The sequence below is a fragment of the Lissotriton helveticus genome, chromosome 4_1 (assembly GCF_964261635.1).
Source record: "Lissotriton helveticus chromosome 4_1, aLisHel1.1, whole genome shotgun sequence".
Classification (NCBI taxonomy): Eukaryota; Metazoa; Chordata; class Amphibia; order Caudata; family Salamandridae; genus Lissotriton; species Lissotriton helveticus.
In genome coordinates, this window is record NC_136063.1 from 1,640,233,223 (window position 1) to 1,640,247,719 (window position 14,497).

Consider the following 14,497-nt stretch of genomic DNA (forward strand, 5'->3'; position numbering starts at 1 on the left):
GGCTGTGCTATCCGCACTGCAGTATCCTCTCAGGTTTCAGGTATTGAGAACACCTGATCCTATTTGATGACCCCGTGAAAACATAAGACCAGACATGCTGCCCTAAAATCGGGTGCTCAACAGTTTCCTGGATACATGCAACACAAAGAGCGTCTAGATAAAATTAAATTAGCAGAGTACTCCTTCTATACTTCACACAATGGCTTCCTCAATGATCATGTGGTGTTCTTCAGGTCTGCTCTTAGTGAAAGACAAGGGTATATATACTGGTATTGCCAATATAGAAGATTGGTCTGGCTTATGGTCTCCAAACCACCAACGTCAATTACTCACCATCCAACTGTAGGGCAACACTGAAATGTGCCACACAGTGTTTTAAGGAGCACTGAACACTGAATAGAGATTGTCAGGTTAATGAGTGATCACACAGATGGATAGAATTGATAGAACTGCTTATTTGATTCATATATTCTGTGGGGCCAAGAGCAGTGATCAGGGTACTAAGTAACATCTCTGTGTGGAAGAGTAATAGGGCACAGAAAGTTTTAGGGATTATCAATTTGGGAAATTCCAGCAATTAGGCAAATGTGGAAAATGAATGCTATAAAGATTAAGCAAAAAGGTATGTGAAACAACAGGAAATTATCTTGATTTGACTGGTCGAAGTATGAAATATACAGCGTGGATTAGCAGAGCTGGAAAGTGTGCACAGTGGTTTGGGAAGACATAAATGTATTAAAGAACTCAAGGTGAGATGTTTAAAGGAACTCTCTGACCAATAAGAGAGAGAGAGACAACGTTCTGGCCAATGTTTTTCTAAGTTTTAAACACACTCGGTTGTAGATCACTTGGGTAAATGAATCAAATCTCTATAAATTACACTAAGCTCACTTCGGGAACAGCCTTCGGAAATTAAGCATGCTAGTCTTGGAACGACATTGCAGTAAGAACATTCCAAGTAGCTATGTAATTAAATGAACAATCAAAAAAATTACTAGAGAAATTACTGAGATACTGGTTCCTTTTGACCTGCACACCTCAACTTTGGTGAAAACCAAATTGGCGAAACATGCAGTATTGGTGTAATAGCCCTCAAAGGGCATTTACCTGGAATAGTGAGGGGATTGCACATGCAGTAAATACTGTAATCAGTGGTTTTGGTATTTATTTATTGTGCAATTAGAACATGGGATTGTATGAGAGAAAGCGTGAAGGCATACCTATATTACAGTAGTCTTAAAGAGGTAAATCTTTGGTGTTGACTTGAAAATAAACGAGGCATGACTGCAAACTGAATATACAAGAGTCACACATGGAATCATTTTCTCACCACAAGCCTGTATCTGCATGACTTCTTGAGTACCTTGGAGACACACACAAAATTAAAAGCTTTTCTCCTAGAACACCCAGCCACCATGCATCCTCCAAAAAGGCATGCATGCTCCACCCTGCGATACCCTGGACAAGGCAGGAGTGTTGTGAAGCCTCTTGATTGGAAGATGTGGATTATACAATTGCCGAGTCTTAAAATGCTGCACAATGTTACTTTAGTACTAGGGGTCTCATTTGGAGGTTGGAGGAAATTGAAAGGCTCCCAAATGTTTTTTTATCAAAACGGAACATCAAAGCTGGCAGTAAATATATTCAACGTAAAATTGTAATGGGTCCAAATGGGGGAAAATGGGTATGATGAATGTTTCAAGAGTTACAATGGTAACCTCAGCTTAGTGGAGGAATTGGAAGGTCTCCAAAATCTTCACAAATCTCTCAGTAAGCTGCTGTCTCCATACTCTATAAGAATGCAAGCGGTTAACCGGTCCAAAGCTTTGATACATGTTCTACTCATAACTGTCATAATCTGGGACTACACAAACCTATGACAAACTTTATCGTTTAATCCCACCAGCCTTTTGTTTGTAAGGTGCCTGTGGATTCCTCTTCCATTACTTTGAACATGTTTGAAATGTCAAGGTTCCTTTGTGTTATTGACCAAGAACTGCATTTTGTGTTGTCATTCATTAGTAGCATGAATGCTTTTAAACTCAGCAAAGGCCACTGAAAGGAAGGATGAGATTTCAAGAATGGCTTTTGGCATTTGGGTTCAAAAACTTTTTTTTGGTGTAATTTCCTCTTTTGGAGGATTAAAATCCGAGGTTAACTGTTTGCTGGAAATGACGCCCCTAGTTGTGAAACCCTAGCAGATAAAAATGTTTCACATGTAGTAGGTGGAGATCAAAGGGAAGCACTTTCGAAACAAGAGGATTTGCATCCATTTTTCCTGGTTGAATAGAGGGCAAATTCTTGATGAGTGGAATAAATAAGTCTTCTATGAAAGGCTCATGACTTTAATTGTATTTTTGGACCTGATGTTCAACACTTTAGTCATCCTATCACACTGAACTCATTTAGTTACTTTTCTAGTTCAGAGTTTCTCACCCTTTGTTCTTTTATTATGGTTACCACATCACTTTGCTCTAAATGAGAAATCTTTAATGCAAAATGTTTCCCTTCATGTACTTGTCTTCGATGACACTCTACGATACACCACTCCACTCCAGTCTATGACCTGTCACTCCAGTCTACAACATTTCACTCCACTCTACACCATTGCACTCTATGCCACTCTACTCTCCCTATTCCACAATATGCCACAGCACTCTACACCACAACACTCTATGCCACGACTTTCTAGACCATTCAGCTCTACTCCACTCCACTGGATGCCACTCCAACGCAAGCCACGACTCTCGATTCCACTCTACTCCACTCTACTCCACTCTTTGCCCCTCCACTCTATCACACTACATCACACTCTATGACATTTCACTCTACAATACTCTACTTCACTCCATGCCACTCTAAGCACACTACTCCACTCTATGACACTGCCCTCCCCTCCTCAATGTTATGCTACACAGCTCCCTGTATGCCACTCCATCACGCTTTACTCTACTCTACTCTATGGAACACCCACAACTCTACTCCACAACTCCACACTACTCCACTCGCCTCCACAACTTCACTCTGTGTCACACTACGCCATTCAACTCTGTGTTACTCCACTCTAACACATTCTACAACCCTCTACTCCACTCTATGCCTCTTCACTCTACTCCTTTCTATGACACTCCACTTTACACCACTCCATTCTACAACACCGTACTCAACACCACTCCACTCTACCCCTCTCAACTATAAGGCACTCTACAACACTCCACTCTATTGAACGCCACTCGACTCTACGGAACGACATGCCACAATAATCTAAGCCACTCCACTCTCCAACACTCTACTCCACTCTTTGCCCCTCCACTCTATGCCACTCTATAACATGCCACTACACTTCATTCCACGACACCCCACTCCACTCTATGATACACCACTCTACTGTATGATACTCAACGGCACCCCACTCTACGACACACCACTCCACTGTATGATATGCCACTCCACCGTACAACACACCACTGCATTGTAAGATATGCCACTACACTCTATGCCTCTCCACTCAAAGACCCTGTATGATGCGCCCCTGTATGATATGTCACTCCATTGTACATCACTCCACTCTACTGTACAACACACCACTACACTGAATAATACGCCACTCCACTCTATGCCACTCCAATACTCTCTATGACACTCTAGAACATGCCACTCTACTCTGTATGCCACTTGAGTTGACGCACCACTCCACTCTACAACACTTCACTGCATTAGCTCTATGACATACCACTCCACTTTGTGAGACACTTCTCCACTCTACGACATGCCACTACACTCTATGACATGAAACTCAGCTCTACGTCACTCCACTCATGCCCTTCTACTCAAAGAGACTCTACACCATACCACTATATGACACGCAAGTGTACTGGATGGCAGCCACTTCACTCTATGCCCCTCCACTCTACGCCACTCTAATCCACTCTACAACTTTAATGACACTCCACTCTATGCCATGTCACTCCATTCTATGACATGCCATCTCACTCTATGACATGCCACTCCACCCTATGACACTGAAATGGCATAATTTATTAGAACAATGTGGATGGTAGCAGGGTAAGTTACAGATAATGTTTTCTGCCCAACAAGTTCACAGCACTATGTATGGAGGTGTGCGACTTATAATAAGTCTTGGCTGGAGCGTAAATTATAACTTAAACCTATAACTATAACTTAAAAATGTATAATATTTTTGTAATGTAAGTGTGCTTTGCATAAAAATAATCAATCACATTTTCTTAACTATAACTTATCTTTAATTTTGGGATTTTTTCATTGAATATATATTTGCATGGTAATATACCACAGTGTACTACAACATGTTGTTAGTGTCCACACGTTGTAAAGCATGCGCAGTAGAGGCATATTAAGGGCTTAACTTGAATTCCTTGCCAGTTGTATTCAATGCCCTCATCAGTATCATGCTTTTTTTTCATGTTTTCCCGACTCTGAGAATCTTTACATAAAAAGGATCCCACATAAAGGTAGAAAATTGGAACTTTCTTTAATAGACAAACAAAACAAGACCATGACGAAAAAAACAATCAATAGAATAGCAGATATGCAAATTAAAAGATTTTAGTGAAAATAGCGCCAAAAAGCACAAAGCACAATTGTGAATATCTGGTCGTGCTGGACCAAAACACAGTCACAATTTTAGGTCAACCACAGGGGAGAGCGTGCCAGCTGAAGGGACCTAGCTAGGACAGAGCTGAACAAAGTACTTTAAATCCTGGTTTGCAGAGATTGGTTTCAAGAGCATTGAGGTTCCGCTTCAAAGTTGAAGCAATATTTCGATTCCAAGATGCAGGGAGACTGCGATGTGATGGTATGCATCATTGTTGTGGATCCTGTTGATGGGGCTTGTGATGCGAAGTCAGGCGTTGAAGATGCAGTGTGCAGTCAGGGCTATGCATTGGATCTGAGAAGTCTCAAGGTTGCGGAGTCCGACATTATGTTTGAGGCTGGCATGGATGAGAGATATGAGGCCCTGCACTGAGGTTTTGGTGTACAGCGGAGGGTCCGAAGAAATTGTGGGTTGTAGCAGTGATGCAGGACTTTACGATGGCACAAATACATACAGCAGCAGAGATACATCAGTTCTGCTTGGGGTTGTGCTGCACAGCAGAGGAGATTTGCTGGTTCCACTGGATCCACAAAGGCTGGCAGAGCACCTTAAGCCCACTTCCAAGGATCCAGGACTGGGGTGGTACTACTTGGCAGGGTAGACTCACAGATGGCAGAGTCCAGGTGCAAGACTGTCTGAAAGCCTGTTACGTCTCTGAGGCTTCAGATCAGGACACTATCCAATTGGCCCTTGGAATCACTGGGTTCTGGGTTCAAGAGATGCTGATCTAGACCTTCTTAGCCAGGCTAGTGGGCAGCAGGCAGAAGGTCAGCACACAAGGGCAACAGTTTTTCAGAGCATCACTCCAGCAGAGTGGAATGCATTTCAGCAGCACAGCTGTCCTTCTTCCTGGCAGTGTGTTCACAGATCCAGAATTGTACTGAAGAGGTGGTGTCTGAGGTTCAATATGTATACCCAGTTTTGCCGTTGAAGTGGAAAAAAGCTTTTAGAGGCATATCTTTGAAGTGCACAGGTGCCCTGTCTACCTGGCCCTGGCTCCAGATTACCTACAGAGTGTATGCAGCCCTTTGTGAGGAGACAGGACAGAGCCTATTCAAGTGTAAGTGGTGCTGGGCCCAGCTGCTGCTACCCGTCCATTCACACCTAAACTCCTCATTGTGTGTAGCTGTGTGAGAGGAAAACACAAAACCCAGCTGTCACCAACACCCAATCGGTCACCCACACCCAGTCATGTGAGCCAGAGACAGACTGCAGGCACCGAATGGCTAAGGCAAGAAATACCAACTTTCTAAAAGTGCCATTGTCAAAGTTGTGATTTAAATCAAACTTCCCCATGAGTTGGGATTTTACATTGCAATTCCAGAGAAACCAAACATGAGCTGGTTACCTATTTCCATTTGGAAATTACACTTATAAATTTAATAAGGGAATACCAATGTCATCCTTTGGGAGAGGTAGGGTTTGGAAGTAGTTAAAATAACGTTTTTTTCCTCCAGGACATGTAAACCTCAAAAGTGCTTGTCCAGCTTTTTAAATGCACTGCACCTTGCCCTTTGGGTTCCCCAGGGTCTACCTTAGGGGTTTCTTAAAAAGGAAGATTAGGGCCTGGCAATGGGTTTACTGTGCCAGATTGACATAGAAGTTTAAATCTGCACACTCACAGGCTGAAGTGGCAGGCCTGGGACATGTTTAAAGTGCTACTAAAGTGGGTGACACAATCTGTGCTGCAGGCTCACCAGTAAAATTTGATTTACAGGCTCTGTGCATGGGTAGTGCTATTCTACTGGGGATTTATAAGTAAATTAAGTATGCTAATTGGGTATAAGTCATGTTTTAAGGAGACAGCAAAATCACCTTAGAACTGGTTAGCAGTGATAAAATGTGCAGAGGCCTATGGCCAGCAAAATCAAAGTCAGCAAAAACGGGAGTTCTGAAGGCAAAACGTTAAGGGGAAAACTACACCAAGGATGCCAGGATCTCGGATCTCGGAAAACTGAATGATGCTGTCATTAAGCATTATAAACCAAGATGGAGGTGTGTTTTGGTGCCTGATGTTCTGAACCCCCCCATAACTTATCTCCTAGAACTCTAACAATCCTTGTTGCATTAGAAAACACCTCACCACAAACACCCAGAATTGAGACACAAGAATCTTTTGGTTCCTGGTGGCCACTGATAACAAGCTAGTCGACGCCAAGAGACTCCAAGACAATGAAACAATCATACAGAAAAATTAAATGAATATGAAAAAAGAACTAGGGTTATGTAGATAGTTGTTATGGTAATTGTGTAAGGTTTCCAAAGTCATAGTGTTGCGACTTTGCCCAAATTTACTGGTGTTCAAAACTTTAAATGGAAAAGAGGTCCTGGTGGAATTATTCTCCACAATGTACCTTACTAAACATTGATTTTCAAGGGTTTTCTCCCACAAAACCATTATTTTACAAGACTTTTAACACATTTTTTCCAAACTTTGTGACATTTACAAGTTTTAAAATTCACAAATTTCTAAAAAATAACATACTACATCACAGTTTGCTTATGTCTCTACTCTGCAGCTTAAGAAGGCAATGAAACACAGGAGTACCACGGAAAACTGGGTTGGCCTGCAAAGGTTGTGGTCCCTCAACCATGGTGACATTGTTTTGCCACCAAGGATAGTGATGAAGCTAGCTCTAGTCCTGAAAGACAACAGCATTAGACCATTACTATTACAATACTGGTAGCCTCTTATTTAGAGTCAAAAGTACACGGGATGTTGTCTCATTAATTGTTATGTCTGGACAGTTTTGGTTTTCAGATAAGCTAATCGCCTCAAATGTTATATGTACCAAAGTGATCATTAAGAACAGATACTTTTTACAAACAGTATCTCTGACTGCATGTTGACTGGATATTGGCATTTATTGATTGTGTTAATTATTGTGTGAAATTATGTCTGTTGCCATTCTTCAAACAATCTCTCCGTATTTATACCTTAACCACTACACCAATGCTACCACTGGAGAGTCAAGGGAGCTAAACAGAGTCATTGATCAGTGAGGCAAACATGAACCAGACACTTTGAAACAGCTAGATGATGCCAATAGAGTACAGAATGTGGAGACAAGCCTTCCAGTGGTCCTTTTTTTGTTATTGTTTGTCTCTGCTCTAGGTATTCCTTTCCCACGTTCCTGACACAATGCCTGAAATTATGGTTTTTGCCATGAAGGTGAGGCACTTTCTAATGGATGTACTTGGTGGACCATGATGGGTACATTTGCGCTAGCCAACTGGGCATACTGAGCAGGGATGATGACTTCAGAAGATGAATGCAAACTAATCACATGTGTCCTTCCCTGTGTGTAGGAGAAATGTTGATGGTGAACCCAGTTCCAAGCATTACAGCATTTTTCTTTGGAACACCTATTACAAAACCAGCTTTGATGCTTTTTTAATTCACTGGGCCCATCTTTCAAAAACATTTTTCCAAATAATGCTAATGTGTATCATGAGAAAGGTGGACTTGCATAGGTGAAAATTCACAAAAAGGGTTGTGTTAAAAATATGTTGTGTGCTCATTATATTTTGCACAAGCATATTGCCCCTATGCAAAATTGCATTCCGCTGTATGCCAGGGAATGCTATTTGTAGATTCCAGAGCATCAATCATTCACAGAGAGATTTTCTGGGTTCTGCGCCCGCTGCACCCACTGTTGTCATTTAATGGTCCTGGCCTTGTACAGGGCTGTTGCAGGGGAAGAGTGCAGCCGCGGTCGGTAGTAGGAGTAGCTGCGGGTGGTGACGTGGTAAGGGGTAGGGGCAGGGTGTGGGGTAGTAACCTATGGATTACGGAGGTTTACGGGTAAGTAAACATATAAATAAATCCCCAAATGCGATGCAGTGCACACAAAGAAATTAGTTTTATTTATTTATAAATGTATTTACCTGTAAACCTCCGTAATCCATAGTTTACTACCTGCCACCCTGCCCCTCCCCACATCACCGCCCGGCAGCTACTCCTACTATGGACCGCGGCTGGAAGAGTCAATGCATAATGAGAACGGAAATGGACACAGTATAAATTACAGGTCCAGTACTCCACTCCTTAGGACATTGGGGCGCAGTGGAATGGGGATTTACACTTCGATCCCTTAGTGGAGGAAATGTAAAGATAAGCATTCACTTTTAAGTGCACATTTAGGGTCGGTACATTTTAATCCTGTTCCTGTTGGCGAAGTGTGGATGATGTGGAGGTCTACTGACATAGGTAGGACCCCATCAACATGTCCACGTTCCTTAAAGGTTCCAATGCATTCGAGGACATGGGGTGCATGTCCCCTACCTTGCAATGCATGGAGGGCCAGTGAGAAATGATAACGTGAAATTTGACATCACTGCAGTTTTTCCCCTACCACTTGCTCTGGAGTATGAAGCTGGCCTGAGGCCATAGAATATAGAGTTGCACATTTGTGATGACTATTTGCCCTTTCTAAATGTGCATTCATGTAATTATGAAAGATGCTCTTCGTGTAAATTTGTGCATTGTTGGCTGAGCCAAAAATGTGATTGAAGCATCAATATTCATTCCTGTTTCTAAATTGGGACCTGCGGACACTGAAACTGCAGACGCAGATTTACGAAGAACAAAATGACACTCACAAATATGTGGCAGGAGCTTAGTGAATCAGGGTCTCTATTGATTTTTAGATTGAGTTAGATTTTATCTGGAAAGCGGTAACTCAGTTGTGGAGATGGACAATGGGTGGGGAACGAAGAGGTACTGAGCACATCAACGGGCACCAAACTGTAGATGCCAGGACTGCTTGCATGGTCAAGACCTTCATTTAGGCAACCCTGATCCATCTATGACAAAGTAATTTGAATGCTGGGCAATACACAAATCATGCTAGAAAGGAATTGTCCCTGCTAAATCTAACACTGTAGAAGGCGTCTTCGCCCATGTGCACCCACTTTAATACATTTATTCAGTTCCAACTAATGTGGCGCACAAGACTTTATTCTTGTAAAAAATATGAGTGCTGAGCAAAGCACTCACTTTACTAACTTGTATAATTTGTTGAACGAAACATTTTATCTTTAAGACTAAGGATTAAAAGTTTTCTGACAATTTACCCTTCCTAGTACATTATTGCAGCTGTGCCCCCCCATAATGAAGGCTTGTAGACATACCATGGCAGTGACCCAACCTAGTAGCTGCCAACACTGCCCCTTTAAGGGAAAGCGGGAGCAATTCAGCCTGGTGGGCAGAAAGATGCTCGTGGGTGGATTATTGAATTGTAGGTCTCTTAGCAAGCACAGCGTGGAGATCTCGGAGCTTCTCATAGATGAGAAGCTCGACGTGCTGTTCCTTACGGAAACCTGGCTGGGGGCAAACTCGGACCCTGACATAATTGAGGCTCTCCCCCCTGGCTACAACATAGCAAGAATTGATAGAGGAACAGGAAGGGGGGTGCATCGTGAACCCTTTATTGGTGAGTAACAGTGAGGCTGGTAGTTTTTTACTAAAACTAGGTCCAAAGTCCTCAATAACTGGGATCCTTATTTATAGACCACCTGGAGCATTTGGCAATTTCAGGGCTATTCTTCAAGAGGGCATTGCCCAAGTGGCGATTAGGCGAAATAAATTTCTGGTGCTGGGTGACCTCAATGTGCATTTTGAAGACCCTTTGCACAGGGAGGCGGCTGAGCTGCGTCAAGACCTGCAGTCTATGCGACTGGATCTAAAATCTTGCTCCCCTACACATGAATTAGGCCATTTGTTAGATCCTGTGTTCGCCAGTTGGGAGAGTGTGGTGGTGGGGACTCCAAAACCAGTTCCCTGGTCGGACCACTTTTTGGTGCCGTTCAGCATAGATATAACCGCAGAGGAGACACAGAAGGGGGTGACGAATAGGAATCCCTGTAGGAAGTGGAACAACTTCACTCTGGACAATTTTAATAAAGAACTGAGTGAAGGGGGCCCCCCTGGAGGGTCTAACAGTGAGAGCACAATTGAAAAATTGAACAGGCGCATTCTCAATGCTCTTGATAAAGTGGCGCCACTAAGTATGAATAAATCGGGAATCAGAGCTAGAAAATCTTCCCCTTGGTTTACCCCTTCATTGCAGCAAGCCAAGGCAAGATGCAAGCGTTTGGAAAGGTGTTGGAGAAGGGGTTTTGGAGCAGAAAATAGGCTACTTTACAGGGAAGGACAGAGGAAATATCAAGTCTTACTGAGAGGAGCCAAGGCCGCACATTACAAAGTTAGAATTGGAAATGCGGAGAACTCCTCTAAGGAGTTGTTTAAAATCTACAAGGAGATCTCCTCTGTGGCCAGCTTAAATGCACCCAGTGACGATTCAGAAGTTGAATGTAATAGGGTGGCAGAATTCTTCTCTCAGAAGGTGAGAAACATCTACTCTACTTTTACGGGCAGTCCAGGTAGTGGATTGGATTTTGAGGAACTGGGGGGAGACAGTAAAACGAGGCGAAGTCTGAAATGTTTTTCTGTCCCCCCTCCTGAGATTTTAAAAAGCATTTGTCTCAGTGTCAAGTCGGGCTCCCCTAGAGACCCTGCTTCTCCTAAGGTGTTAGGGGAGAGTTTGGAGATTCTGGAGCCCTACATTAGGCACGTTCTGGATATCTCCTTTTCATCGCATACGCTGCCAGTGAATTGGAAGAGAGCTGTGGTCCTGCCTATTAGGAAGAAACCTACCATCAGCCATGATATTCTCGAAAACCTGAGACCTATTTCACTTCTGCCTTATATGGCCAAGTTAGCAGAGAAGGTGGTCAACAAGCAACTGATGGTGTATCTGGGGGCGGCCAATCTTTTACACCCCTCTCAATCAGGTTTTCAGCCGGGATACTCTACGGAAAACGCCCTACTAAGGGCCACAGAGACCATTAGGCAGGGGGTGGACGCGGGACACACCATGGCGCTGATAATGTTAGATCTAAGCGCAGCGTTCGACACTGTGGCACACTACACCTTGCTGCAGTGTTTAAACAAAGGTGGTGTCTCGGGTCCTGCTCTAGGCTGGCTGAAATTTTTCTTGACAGGGCGCATGTTCCAGGTCAAAAGAGGAACTTTTCGGTCCAAGGGTGTTGCACTGGAACAGGGGGTGCCTCAGGGCTCTGCCCTGAGCCCACTCTTTTCAACCTGTATATGTCTCCGCTGGCAGAGGTAGTACAGGCGTTTGGGGTGGAGTTAGTCTCCTATGCAGACGTCCCCCAGCTGCTGATCTCCTTGTCCCAGGCACCCTCGGTTGAGGCATCCAACTTTAAGGCATGTATGCAGGAGCTTGCCTCCTGGATGAACAAGAACTGCTTAAAGTTGAATGGTGACAAGAGCGAGGTGCTGAAGGTAGGGGGAGACAGATCCAGCTGGACCTCAGACTGGTGGCCACAGTGTCTGGGCCCTACCCCTATACCCTGTACAGAGGCAAAGAATCATGGGGTTTGGATGGACCCCACCCACTCCTATGATGGTCATATCCGTCGCGTAGTGGGAAAATGCTTTGGTGTTTTGAAAATCTTACGCAAAACTCTGGACCTACTCCCATTGGAAACCAGACAGACAATGACCCATGCCCTCATTACTTCCCGTATTGATAACGGGAATGTATTATATTTGGGAGCATCTGCAAAGAATCTGGGACGACTACAGGTCCTACAGAATGCCACATCACGGCTGGTTATGAGGCTGCCAAGAAGGGCGGCGTCGAAGCCTGCCCTCGATGCTCTTCATTGGCTGCCAATTAAAAAAAGGGTGTTGTTTAAATCTCTTCTCATCTGCCACCGTATTCTCTGGCAAAAGGCGCCGGCATACCTGGGGAGTCGGTCACCAGGTATCTACCAGGAAGGGCTCTGAGATCTTGTGGTACTGGGCAGTTGGCAGTCCCCAAGATAAGGAAAGCGAGAATGGGCGGTCGCTCATTCCGCTTCCTAGCCGCACAAAACTGGAACAAACTTCCGGTCGGCCTCAGGCTGGAGAGGTCGGAAACTAACTTTAGGCGACTATTGAAAACTCATTTGTTTAGTAATTAGTTTCCTGTGTCACTGTAGGGTCTGTGCTCGTCTATGATAGTCCTTTCTCCACAGCGCGGGGACACGCCGGGATGGCGTAACCAGGTGCTTTATAAATGCCTTTATTATTATTTATTATTATTATTATTATTATTATTTAAATGAAAAGTCGGAGAACGAAAGTATGGTTTTAAACTGGGATTCTAAGATTAAAGTAGGTTAAATAAGGCTATGTTGTACCATCACACCTCCACGTCCTATGGGTATCATGTGCAGTGAGTCACACCGACCTAAATAGATCCTCTCTCATTGAGTCATACTAATGGGGAATGTTTTACACGTGCTTCGCTGCAACAGCACCTTTTTTAACCATCTTTTATTTGCTTAGCCACGAGGAAAAGGTGTTGCATAGAAATAATCCTCTTCCGGGGTATTGCTAAGTGTAGGCTGACTCCATGAAGCATCCAGTTTTAATGAGTGCTTTGAGGAAGTGGCATTGCCTTGCCCATGCATTTGGCATGCATTGATTAGGGAAAAGCATCAAACCAGGACAGGAAGAAAATGAGGCGTCCCTTAGCTAAACAGAGACCATATTTTGTGCATGTCCATTACTCCTTTGCAGCCCTTTGATGTTGTCTCACACCTCCCCCATTAAAAAGTGGTCAGTTGAGTGCAGCAAATGCAAACACAGAACATGGGGAAATCAGAGAGAAGAGTGCCTGTATTGGATATCAAAACCAGGAAGACATTACTAGGGAGAGATTGAGTGTCATTGAAACCATATCCCAACCAGGCCAAATTGTGTGGTTTTAACTAACTGTAGTAAACATGTTAGAAACATTTCCAGTCTGCTTCAAAAGTTATAATGAATTATTGATTTGTAAGAGGACATTTTCGCAGTGCAAAAAAAGATACATACACCAATATATAACTATGCTTTTCAATCAGTCTTAATATTCACAAACAGTGTTTTACTAGCAGTGTGAGCCAGACTGGGAGCGCTAAGGTGCCCCCCAAGGACATATGTGACAGATTCTCATCATGATGATGCCACTGCCGGCGAGCCCTCCAGTACTAAATCTTGCATTAAATCCGAAGTACCCTAAAGGCAGTGGGAAGCAGAATCTGTAAAGATTGCACTCTAGAGGGGGGCCATGATGGAGTGCTCTGAGGAAGCAGCAGCTCTTACTTTCTTGACATGCACACGCCTGCATTTGCAGCCATAGCTAATCAGCTCAAATGCTGCAGTGTCGCGCAGTAAGGTAGGCAGAACGTACTTTCCTATTGCAGTGACACTGTCAATGTCAGAGGGGGAGGATGTTGTCTGACTACTGATAAAGATATGGCACTAAAGAGGCAATTTAAACAACTACTCACATCTTGTGCAAATATTCTCTCTCTTACTCTCTGATACTCTTCTTCTCTCTCTTCAATTGATTTACTTCGTCTGTCATCTCTAAATGGATGCATTCTATTTTGCTGAGCAGAAAAAAAATCAGGAGGGTTATACAAGTTGAGCTGTTAAAAACCGCAGTTAAGTAGCTGTCAGAGTAGAATAATGAATGTTCACTTAAACAAATGAAGCATGAAAATGACGGCGAGCCTCCATTTTGTGAGGTGGTGTAATGCACATGAAGCATGAGTGGTCCTCTTGTGTGTACCCTGGGGCGGCGGGGTGAGCCGGCTCGTGTAGGAGCCGGCTCTCCGAGCATCGTTCCATATACAGAACAGGTCTCTGTTCTTTGGTGGGAACAAACAGCTGTGAACGCGTTCTCTTCGGATTTCTGAGTGTTTGGACCATACAGGGGATATAACCACAACGATGCATGGGCACAAGGACAAGACATATATATATATATATTTATTTTTTTACGACAAGAAACAATGAAA

General features: G+C 43.6%; 1 protein-coding gene across 6 annotated transcripts in view; it reads right to left on the reverse strand.

Moving 5' to 3' along the window:
• Window positions 1–14,497, reverse strand: part of ARPP21 (cAMP regulated phosphoprotein 21) — a 344,186-nt gene that overhangs the window by 210,329 nt on the left and 119,360 nt on the right. For 4 of the 6 annotated variants that reach the window (XM_078688292.1, XM_078688289.1, XM_078688290.1 and 1 more), the window contains exon 11: window positions 13,985–14,086. The exons of the other annotated variants lie outside the window; for them this stretch is intronic. In XM_078688292.1, coding sequence (XP_078544418.1) covers window positions 13,985–14,086 — 102 coding nt within the window. The remainder of the gene's footprint in view (window positions 1–13,984; window positions 14,087–14,497) is intronic. 6 annotated transcript variants of the gene reach the window in all.